Below are 12,215 nucleotides of genomic sequence, written 5' to 3'. Positions count from 1 at the left end.
GAGCTTTGCACATGCCTCCCTAGGATCTACAGTGGTTTACTAAAGAAATTTTCTCAATGTGCTTTAGAAGGTTTTCCCTTTCATGACAGTTATAATCTCACTGGCTGTTCCATGCATCTGTATCTTTGTGCACATCTCTGATGAAGTTTTGTTTTTATTTTGTTAATATATGGTTTCTCTATGTAACAGTCCTGACTGTCCTGGAACTTGCTTTGAAGACCAGGCTGGCCTTGAACTCACAGAAATCTACCAGCTTCTGTCTCCTAAGTGCTGAGAATAAAGCCACATGCCACTATACCTGGCCATCTCTGATGAATTAACTAGGACCTTTCTTAATGTGTTGATGCCACCCCTTCTACCATCTGTATCTATACAAGGCACTTATTCTTCTAAAATGTCACTGCCTTCAATGGCAGAATTTGAAGCTAAAGAGAAAGAACAAAGTGAACAACAGCAAAGTGGATTGAATTAACAAATTGGGCCTTGACCTTAAGCAGGAAGGCACACTGGTAAATAGATTCTAGCCCACAAAGGCTTCATTAAAAAAGTATAGGACAAAAGAAACTGAAAGCTGTGGTTAGGCTCCAAAGGTATCACTACACTCATTCATTAATGGCTGAAACTTGAAAGATGGGGTCACTAAGAATTGAAATTTGATGACACAATAAAGGTCTCAGAACTCTGAAGCACTCCAGTAATATGCCAAGTGCTCACAGGTGACTGTGAAGCCAGACCCAAGGCTTGAAGGACACGTGAGGGGAGCTGTGTTCTCATCTGACCCTCTGCTACATTGTTCTACCACATTGCCGATCACTGATTCACTTGAAGAAAACATATCAGGTTAGAAGAGGTTCTATCCATTTTATTTGTATACACTGGGTAACAATGGGGTTAAATATTCATATTAAAACTCATTACTCACTTTCTTAATTGTGAGGTTCTGTGGTTCACAGTGTAGAAAGGACACCACTGTCCATCTTCCCCAACTGGAATATCTTCTTTGAATATTATCTCTCCTTTCTCACTGCCCTGGACCCTAGCAACCATTACTCTGCCATATATCTGGAATTGACTCCCCCAGGGACCTCCTTAGTAGAATAACAGGACATTTAACAATGATAGTATTATAATTTGGAGATGATCTGTCCTGGGAAAAAGTTCATGTGTTAAATCCTTGATCTCTAGCCAGTAGTGCTTTTGTGGAAGATTGTGGACTGGGTCATAGCTGAAGCAAGGAGATACCAGTGAAGGTGCCTTTGAAGGGATTAGGGTTTTACCTAATCCCTGGTCCCATTTTCTCTATTTTCTGTCCATCTTGAGATGAGTAACCTCTGCCTCCTGGTCTCACCAGTGATTTCCTGAGTAACCATACACATGACTTGACCCAGGGACTATACATTGAAATCACCGAAACTGAGGCAAACCAAGTAATTCACCCCTTTAATTTCTCTCAGGTATTTGGTCACACAGAAGCTTTGAGCTGTGATGTTTCAACTTTGTATTTAATTTTCAACATTACCATGGTGTGAAAGATACAAGTTTCCTTCTTTGTGATCAGATCAACCCTATGGTTGGTTTCTCTGAATCACAAAACTGAATTTTATTATGTTTGTGATATCCTCTATGATACCAGGTTCTAAGCAGCCCTCCTGGTTCTTCTGGTCTCAAGTGTGATACCATGTCCCCTCCACTACTCCATGTGGTCTTCCTTAATTCTTTCACTATTTTTTCCATCTGAATGGACCCAAGATACCTAGAACATTTGATTGCTTGGAAGTTCAGAGCAAAATGGCCGGGCCTAAGATGCATACCTAGTTTGTTGAGTCTATGCTGATGTCAGTTGAGCACAATGCTACCTTTATGATAGGTAGAAGGTAAACCTGTTCAAGCCTACTCTGAGCTCCCTAGTCAATTTGAAATAAGCATGGTTATCTTAATTAGAGTTTCTATTGCTGCAATGAAGTACCATGATCAAAAAGCAAGTTGTGGAGGAGAGGGGTTTTTTTCAGGTTATATTTCCACATTGCTGTTCATCATCAAAGGACATTAGGACAGGAACTCAGGGCAGGAACCTGGAAACAGGAGCTGATGCAGATGTCATATTATTGCTTATGGCTTGCATCTCATGACTTGCTCAGACTGCTTTCTTATAGAACCCAGGACCACCAGCCCAGGGATGGCATGGCTCATCATGGACTAGGTCCTCTCTCATTATCATTAATTAACAAAATGTCTTACAGCCAGACCTTATGGAAGCATTTTCTCAATTGATGCTCTTTTCTGTCTCATGACTCTAGCTTGTGTCACATTTACATAAAACCAGTCAGTACAATGGTCTACATATTTAGGTCATATTTCAAATCAGACAAACAGCAAAGACAATGTCTTTCTGAAACGCTTAGGAATGTCTACATCCAGCCTAGATAGCTTTCAAGATCCCATCTCAAAATAAAAATTTCTAAAAGTTTGGGAATATGATTCATTGGTAGATGGCTTGCCTAATTTGCATGATTCCCTAGCTTCAATCTCCACTACCAATTGATTTAGAGCTTCCAGTTAAAGAGAATGATGCTTATTAATATGATTGCTGTGAGAACTGCTCTAGCCATTAGAAGAAATTTCCAATAACAGCATTCCCTCCCTCATACCCCTTCCATGGTATTTTTAATAAAATCCAGACCCCTCAAAGTTTTCACAGATTGAACTGGTATTCTCCTGATCAATCTTAATTCTTCTGACCCCTCAGATGATATTCACCAGCCTCCAAGGTTAAGCTGTGTTCTTTAACCTGCCATTCAGACACATCTCAGATACATGGCGGCATCCGCCCCCCTCCCCATTTCTAAAATTTGGACTCTTCGTTTTGGCTGAGTTAAGAGTTAGCTCCTTAAAGAATTTCTCTCACAGCCTCCCAAAAACAATGAAGGCTTTGTCTCTCCATGTTATGCTCCTCTGAGGCATGCATTAACACATTTTCCTGCACTGGCTCTTGGAAACACTGTTTTAGTGGCTAACACACAGGATTCATATAGTAAGTTCAATCTATGGACAAAGGGTTATTAAAAGTAAAACAATGTAGCATGTTGTGCCCAGATGCAGCTTCTTTTAGCAATGAAAATTGAGATGCATTCAGACATTTCCAAGAATTATATTTTACCCATTTTATAGATGGTCAACTTGAGGGAAACGCATTCCCTTGGGTCTCATCCTGAACTCCATTCCTACCACTTTCTCCCTAGAGCACACATAGAAAACATCTGAAAATAAACTCCAAAAATACATTTTAGTGTATGTATAAAGGGTACAGATCAATGGTAAAGCATCTGCCTCACAGGAACAAATCATTAAGTTCTATTAGCATTTCAGTTAGGAATTTGAAAAGAATGAGGTCAAATGGGAAGGTTCTGAAGAGGGAAGGAGAGGGGTACAAGTTATGCAACTATAGTACTCACATACAAAAGTCTCAATTTTTTTTTAAATTTTAAGTGAAAAAAAAGAGGTCTGGAAAGATGGCTCAGCAGTTAAGAGCAGTCCCATCACCCACATGGCAGCTCGCAACTGTAACTCCAGTTCCAGGAGATCCGACACCCTCAGACAGGCATATATGTAGGCAAAATGCCAATGCACATAGAGTAAATAAACCTTTTTAAAAGAGAAATTAACAACAAACAAAACCAGTAATAATAATAATAATAATAATAATAATAATAATAATAATAAAACCCTCATACAGGCTAAACACAGTAATGCATGCCTACAATCTCAATACAAAGGAGTATGAGGCATGCAAATTGTCTTGAGTGTAAAACTACCCTCAGCCATATGGCAAGTTTGAGAGAAGTCTAACATACTAATCACACCCTGTCCCCCAAAACAAAAGCACTAAGTGAGCAACAACAAAAACGTGATAGAGTTTTAACCTAAAATAAGAGGGAAGAAGAATCACTAGTAATATTGACATTTAGATACATTTATCTCAGTTTGTATCTTCCCAACTGGTTTCACAATAGACAAAATAATCACAATCATACTATAGCAGGTGTTCACTATTCTCTCTTCAATTTAGGTTATCATCCTGGTTCCTAATTGTCCTCTGTTTGACATGTGATAAGTGAAGAAGCTTGCTTTAGGTAATGTATGGGAGAACTGTTTATATTTCCCAGAACCACAAAATTTTCTATTTAATTATTATTAACTTGTTTATACATTATCGATAGATAATGTTGGGTTTTTGTTTTTGTTTTTGCTTTTTTTTTTCAGAAACAGGAGCTTGCTATGTAGCCTTGCTGCCCTGCATCACCACTATTACAAGTAGTGCTGTGATGAGCACCAATATGGGTGAATGTGATCAAGTGTTACTGTGTAGCTGGAGCAATAATCAGAAGTGGAACTGTTAAAGGGGGTGTAGACCACTGTCAAACTATCAGTAAATGTGGCCCTTCTCTGAGTTTGCTAAGATCACATTCATAACAGCATGTCCACATTTTCTCAAACATAACTGAGTATTCCCTCATGGTAGTAGAACATGTCTTAAGCCAAAGATAGCCACTCTTTTTTTTAAAAAACAATTTTATTAGATATATTTCTTTACTTACATTTCAGTTTATTCCCCTTCCCGGTTTCCTGTCCATAAGCCCCGATTCCCTCCCTTCCCCCACCCCCATACAGGTATTCCCCCTATACATCCCCCTTTTTGCCCTCCCCCATATTCCCCTGCACTGGGGGTCTGACCTTGGCAGGACCAAGTGCTTTCCCTTCCACTGGTGCCCCAACAAGGCTATTCTCTGCTACATATGCAGTTGGAGCCCAGGGTCAATCCATGTATAGTGTGTCGGCAGTGGTTTAGTCCCTGGAAGCTCTGCTTGGTTGGCATTGTTGTTTTTATGGGGTCTCAAGCTCCTTCAACTCTTTCAATCCTTCCTCTAATTCCCCCCAAGGGGGTCCTATTCTCAGTTCAGTGGTTTCCTGCTAGCTTTGACCTCTGTGTTTGGCATGCTCTGGATGTGTCTCTCAGGAGAGATCTATATCCTGTCCTTTTCAGCACGCATGTTTTAGCTTCATCAATCTTATCTAGCTGGTATATATATATATATATATATATATATATATATATATATATATATATATATATATATATATATATATATATATATATATATATATGGGCCACATGTGTGTCAGGCTCTGAATGGCCATTCCTTGAGTGGCTGCTCTAAACTTTGCTTCCATATCCCCTCCTATGAATATTTTCCCCCTTTTAAAAATGAGTGGGAGCATCTGCATTTCAGTCATCCTTCTTCTTGAGCTTCCTGTGGTCTGTAGATTGCATCTTGGGTAATTTGAGCTTTTTGGCTACTATCCACTTATCGATGAGTGGACACAAAGTGTGTTTTTCTGTGATTGAGTAACCTCACTCAGGATATTTTCTAGTTCATTCCATTTGCCTATGAATTTCATGAAGTCATTGTTTTTGATAGCTGAGTAGTACTCCATTGTGTAGATGTACCACATTTTTTAAATCCATTCCTCTGTTGAAAGGCATCTGGGTTCTTTCCGGCTTCTGGCTGTTATAAATAAGGCTGCTATGAACATAGTGGAGCATGTGTTTTTGTTGTATGTTGAGGCATCTTTTGGGTATATGCCCAAGAGAGGTATAGCTGGGTCCTTAGGTAGTGTAATGTCCAATTTTCTGAGGAACCTCCAGACTGATTTCCAGAATGCTTCTAACAGTTTGCAATCCCACCAACAATGGAGGAGTGTTCCTCTTTCTCCACATCCTCGCCAGCATTTGCTGTCACCTGAGTTTTTGATCTTAGCCATCCTGATGGATGTGAGGTGGAATCTCAGGGTTGTTTTGATTTGCATTTCCCTGATGGCTAAGGATGTTGAACATTTCTTTAGGTGCTTTTTGGCCATTTGATAATCCTCAACTGTGAATGTTTTATTTAGCTCTGTACCCCATTTTTTTTAATTTGGTGATTTAGCTCTCTGGAGTCTAACTTCTTGAGTTCTTTATATATTTTGGATATTAGTCCTCTATCAGATGTAGGATTTGTAAAGTTTTTTTTCCCCAATCTGTTGGTTGCCGTTTTGCCATAATGAATGTCTTTTGCTTTTCAAAAGCTTTGCAGTTTTATGAGGTCCCATTTGTTGATTCTTGATCTTAGAGCATAAGCCATTGGTGTTGTATTTGAGACTCTTCCCCACTTTTTCTTCTATTAGTTTGAGTGTATCTGGTTTGATGTGGAGGTCCTTGGTCCACTTGGACTTAAGCATTGTACATGGTGGTAAGAATGGATCAACTTGCATTCTTCTATGTACTGAACTCCAGTTGAACCAGCACCATTTGTTGAAAATGCTATCTTTCTTCCACTGGTTATTTAGCTCCTTTGTTAAAGATCAAGTCACCATAGGCGTGTGGGTTCATTTCTAGGTCTTCAATTCTGCTCCACTGATCTACCTGCCTGTCTCTGTACCAATACCATACAGTTTTTATGATTATTGCTCTGTAATACTGCTTGAAGTCAGGGATGGTGAGTCCCCCAGAAGTGCTTTTATTGTTGAGTATAGTTTTTGCTATCCTGGGTTTTTTGTTATTCCAAATGAATTTGCAAATTGCTCTTTTGAAGATAGCCACTCTTATGCTATATTGTATTTATTTACAGTTGTCTCGTGTTTGCTGTCACCATGTTGTTACTCAGCAAAAGTGCCAACTGCCAAGTCGGAGGTTTTGCTTTGGCATCCATAGCATGGGTTCTCTGCAGCATCTCCACAGGTCTTCCACAGTGGCGAGTCTGGTATTTAAATGAAACAATGTTCACCAAGCCTACCACAGCCTTTGTAGGAATATGGAGAGTCTGCATTTACCACGAAAACAGCAAACCTGGCAGTGTCAGAGTGTGCCATGAATACACCTACCATGACAGCTTTATCCCTTTGGATGTTCGTATCATTCAACACTTATTACTGATCTCCAACATGCTCGGGTTGATTGGAACAGTCACCACCATTTTTGCTCTTCGAAATGTGTATACAGAGAAAGTACAGAAGAATGACACTTACAATCCATTCATCATTTCAGCAATTCTCAACATCATTGCCAGTATCTCTATCCTCCTTGCTGTCTTATTCAATTACTTCTCTGTCATTCACAAAGCAGGAATTGCCTTCCCACCATCTTTCCATATGCCGTTATACCCATCTGATCAGAGAATTGGAATTGCTAATGTAGTGGCAAGTCTATGTGCTCTCATGTTTTTAGGCAGTGGCATTATTTTAATTTCTTACACTTCTCCCACGGAAAAGCAAGTGTTTCCTGAGATTTGAAAATACATTTACAGCTAACATCACTGTGAAACCCCCAGGAGTTATAGCATGTATTTTGAAGACGTTTACATAAATTTTCCAAGGACTCAAAACCACATTCCAAGAACCTATGACCAAAGATGGCCAAGATGGCCTTCTCTTTTCTGTCTACTTTGTTTCATTATCTTATTTGTTGGCTTCTAAACTTTTACTAAATAAAATCTTATTCATGCACTGATTCGGTGAGATTTGAATTTTGACTGCTGTTGGTTAGACATGGATGTTGGAGTTCATTTATCTCTCACATCACTCTCTGAATCCAAGAACAAAAGCATGCCAGTTTCCCCTGGCACGATAATACTATTTTTGTGATGTTCTCCAAGTGTCACCTCTATAAGACTCTGCAATTCTGAAGGTTTACATATTTCTTCTTTTCTCCAGCCCATTTAAGCCATGTTTCCCAATGTTTTAAATTCTGTGAATCACATGCTTTCATTCCCATATAGTACAATATTATTCTGTAAAAATGAGCATTTTATGCCTGATCATATCATGCCTTTAAATATTTAACAATTATTCTTTGTTATCAAGCCCCTTACTGTAATCTTGGATTGTTTGATGACATATTCCTGACATATATATTTTGTTCATACACTCAAGGCACTTTTGTTCTCTAATGCTTTTATTATGCACAGAGGCAGAGCAGGGCTTGGTCAGTGGTGGCTTCTTTTTCTATGATAGCTATGATGCCACTCAGTTCCTTATATTGGTGGAGATACTGCCCCTCCCTTTCCTCAAGTTTCTGTTTGTCCTTGGAATCCTATATTAGCTCCACAGTGCACCATTCACACAGTAATATACATAGCTCTGTTAGCATGCTTCCTACATAATGTTGCTGGTGAAACACCTCTGCTTGCAATTATACCTTATCTTACATTCTTGGTAACCTGTGGGCCTTGTTACAATAAGGGTGGATAAAGGGCAGCTTGAAGTCCTTTCTGCAGTAGTAGAAGATGTAATATGCATTTTAAAAGAATATAGGTCCTCTACAACTACACTGTTTCTATCGTTCTGTTCCTTTCCTTTATTCCCTCCTTACCTCCTCTTTCTCCACCCTCTCTTCCACCACCCCACCCCTTCCTCCTTTCCTTGTTTTTTCAACAGGGTTTCCAAGTGTAGCACTGACTATCCTGGAATTCTCTGTCTGACCTCAAATTCACAGAGATTTGTCTGCCTCTGCTTCTCGAGTGCTGGGATTAAGGGTATGTGATACCATTAAGGGTATGTATTACCACTGCCTGGCCTCTCATCTTCTTTTTGATTTTGTTTGTTTGGAGACAGGATATTACTATGCCATACAAACTGGCCTTAAATTTGTGAATTATAGGATGGATCAAATATGAAGAAATTTGTTTGTTAAAGCAGAAAGAAAGGTGCCCCATGAGAGATATAGATGCACCCAAAAGGATTATGTGGTGTTCTCAAAGAACTGTCGATTCCTTTTTTCTTTTCTTTTCTTTTCTTTTCTTTTCTTTTCTTTTCTTTTCTCCTCCTCCTCCTCCTCCTCCTCCTCCTCCTCCCCCTTCTTCTTCTTCTTCTTCTTCTTCTTCTTCTTCTTCTTCTTCTTCTTCTTCTTCTTCTTCTTCTTCTTCTTCTTCTTCTTCTTCTTCAACAATGAGCATATAGCACTGGTTCTCTTAGTTATTAATAGCAATGAAAATAATGTTATGTGTGGGGTCAGCACAGTATGAGGAACTGTATTAAAGGATCACAGCATTAAAAAGGTTGAGAAGCACTGGTAGATGGGGATTTGGATGGCTTTCAATGTACATTCTTAAAGTTGCTAAGAAAATGCCCCCATTTTCTAACCTTGCCTAAAAAGTGTAATTCACAAGGTCAAAAGATAAAGGGTTTTTATTTTTATTTATATACTTACTTATTTATTTTTACTAAACAAAGTTGTAAGGTGGATTTGCAAAGGGCATCATTTAAGGCTAGAACAGGGGAGTGTTAGAAACAAAAGGTTATATATCATTTTAGTTCTAAGTAAACCCAGCCTAATTACTGTCACTGAGTATGCATTATCTAATCCATTGTGAGCACAATGTCATTACAATTTCTTACCATTCTATCTTGATTCTATTGAGATGGGACCTTTTACATATAATGATTTTAAGATACTATGTCTTTCTTCTGTATGTATGCATTATTGACACAAAATACAGCTTTCATATCGAAAGGAGTAAGAGATAATTTATTCTGGAATCAAAAGTGAGTGACCATAGCCTAGAAACATGGATTTAAATACTACAATCCTAAAGTTTTTCTCATTACACAACAGAAGCAAGTAATAGATTATGACACTTTTATACTTTTCAAGGCATTTTTTAAAAATCATGCATGAAATCAAGTAGCCGACTTAAAGTAAAATAAAAAAAATCTCTACTATAGGCTATGTATATTATCTTTGCCTTTGGGTTAGTAGAAGCTAATGGTATCTTTGTACATTCCAAAGAAGACTATTAGGTAAAAGAGATGAACAATGAATGGATAGTATGAGAGCTGAACATGGCCCAAGATGATCTGTCTCCAGACATCCAACATTCCAATATTCTACAGTAGTGAAAATAAGGTCAATCATCTTATAGAGTCTTCAAGTTTTTTTTCTTTCTATAGCCTTCACTTTACCATATTACTGATATAACACTGTAGTTTTAAAAATATTTTGTGCCTAGATTAGTTGGAATTCTCTAGAGAAAAGAGTATGGTGGTTTGAATGAGAAATGTCTCCCATAGGCTTGTATATTTGAACAAATAATCTACAGATGGAGTCCAGTTTGGGGGGTGGTTATGAAACATCTAAGAAGTATAGCCTTTTCTGAAGAAGTGAATCATTAGGGACAAGCTATGGAGGTTTATAGCTTTGTCCTATTTCTGTTCCCTCCCTCTGTTTCCTGTATGTATATGAAAATGTGATCAGCCAGCTTCTTGTCCTTTTGCCATCCCTTCCCCACCACTATGGACTTGCCTTATGGAAGCATGAGCCAAAGTAAACTCTAAGTTGTTTGTGGTCACAACATTGTATCATAGTTAGAAAGAAATAACAAATAAAGATATGAGTACCAAAGGTTGGTTGTTTCTGTGAAGAACCTGATCATGTTGTTTTGGGAGAAATGTGAAGGACTTTAGAACTTTGGATTAGAAAAACAGTTAAGTGTTGTAAGCAGAGCTTAACAAGCCATTCTAGATGGATCCTGAAAGACAGTAATGATGAGATTAATGGGATAATGGAGGCCCAACTTGTGACATTTCAGACGGGAAGCAAGAACTCTACTAGTAACTGGGATAGAAGTTATTTAAGTGATATTTTGAAAAACAATATGGCTAAACTTTTCCAGTATCTCAAGAACTTGACTGGTGTTAAATTAAAAGGTAATGAACTAATTTGGCAGAGGAAATTTCAAGACCACATAACATGTAGTCCATGCCATGGTCTCCTGATTATTCTTAGGAAGATCTACAATGAAAAAGCAATAAATGGGCAAAAATTGTACAGTTTAGAGAATAACAGAACACTAGGAAGCTTAATGTTACTGCAAAGCTATGTGTTAAAGAAGTTGTGATTATTCAGAATAGATTAAAGGGGCTTTATAATATCTGCCCAAGTAGGCACCGTGACCTCTCTGATAACCCAAGGAGCTCTGGGGCTGGTCACTATAGACAGGATATCTTGTGTCTGCATGGATATGGTACCTATCAGTAATAAATCTAATGGCCTATAGCTTAAGAAGAAAATAGAAGGTGGGATATCAAGGAGGCAGAAAGGATTCTGGCATAGAGCAAGGCATGGGAGATTTTCCTGGAAAGATGGGATGAGGTGGACACATCATGGTAACCTGAGCAGAGGTAACCAGCCACTTGGCAGAAAATAGATTAGAATAAATGGGTTAAACTATGATCTAGCCAGACAAGAGCCTAGCTATATGGCCAAGGTATTTGTAAATGTATTTTGAGTCTGAGTCTTAGTTCTGGGAGCACGGAGCTAGGAGGAAGAACTGGGACAAAGTTCTGCAAATGTTGCCTAACATTGGGCAATTAAATTCCAAGCTTACAGCTTGAAAATGCCTGGGCAAAAACTGGGGGAAAGTCAGCTAGCTGGAAAAGAGGCCTGGTCTCTAAAAAACAAACAAATGAACAAAGCAACAACAACTACCTAACAACAAAACAATGAAAAAAAAAAACACTAAAGACAAAGCTTCCCAGAAGAGCATAGGATGAATAGCTTTGAAGTTTTCCTAGCTAAGGAGCAGGAGTCTTAAGAAAGACAGTAGAGAAGGTGGCTTTTTAAAGAAGCCCCTATTGAATTTAAAAACAACACAGGAGTTGGGGCTTCTCCCAAGAACAGAGCACAACAGGAGCCAAGAGAGAGCGCTTCCTGGTTACAAATGGGGTGAATACAGCCAATTAAATGGTGGAGAGCAAAACTGGTGGAGACTTTCTAGAGACCAAAGCTACAGGATAAGCAACTTCAGGTCTTCCCAAACTTCTCAATCCTGTCCAATAGAAATTGATGATTTATGCCCATGACTTTCAGAAATCAGCCCATTTGGCTGCTGAGGCCAGACTGGGGGCAGAAGACTGAAATGCCTCTCCCTATAAACAAAGGGACAGGGGCATGGCCAGGTACAACTCAGCTTCTACTCTTTTTTTTTTCCGGAGCTGGGGACTGAACCCAGGGCCTTGCGAGTGCTAGGCAAGCGTTCTACCGCTGAGCTAAATCCCCAACCCTACAACTCAGCTTCTGAGCTAAAACACAACAGACACAGGAAACAGGAATCTCTGTGAATTCTAAATCAGCCTGATCTATACAATAAAGTCAGGAAAGACCCTCTGCTATAGATACAGTTGCT

The 12,215-nt window shown here is 38.9% G+C and overlaps 1 protein-coding gene across 1 annotated transcript; it reads left to right on the top strand.

The window, feature by feature from the left end:
* The first annotated feature begins 690 nt into the window (after positions 1-690).
* Positions 691-7,539, top strand: Cldn34e (claudin 34E). Its single transcript, NM_001109415.2, has 3 exons — positions 691-840; positions 4,067-4,130; positions 6,666-7,539. Exon 3 carries the CDS (start codon positions 6,688-6,690, stop codon positions 7,324-7,326), a length of 639 nt encoding a protein of 212 aa, NP_001102885.1. The 5' UTR covers positions 691-840; positions 4,067-4,130; positions 6,666-6,687; the 3' UTR covers positions 7,327-7,539.
* The last annotated feature ends 4,676 nt before the right edge of the window (positions 7,540-12,215 follow it).

This window comes from Rattus norvegicus, chromosome X (genome assembly GCF_036323735.1).
Source record: "Rattus norvegicus strain BN/NHsdMcwi chromosome X, GRCr8, whole genome shotgun sequence".
NCBI lineage: Eukaryota > Metazoa > Chordata > Mammalia > Rodentia > Muridae > Rattus > Rattus norvegicus.
Note: the sequence above shows the minus strand (reverse complement) of the source record. Positions and strands in the feature narration are given on the sequence as shown.

Excerpts from the sequence above, each read along its gene's own strand:
- Cldn34e (NM_001109415.2), top strand. The coding sequence starts at position 6,688 with ATGTTGTTACTCAGCAAAAGTGCCAACTGCCAAGTCGGAGGTTTTGCT.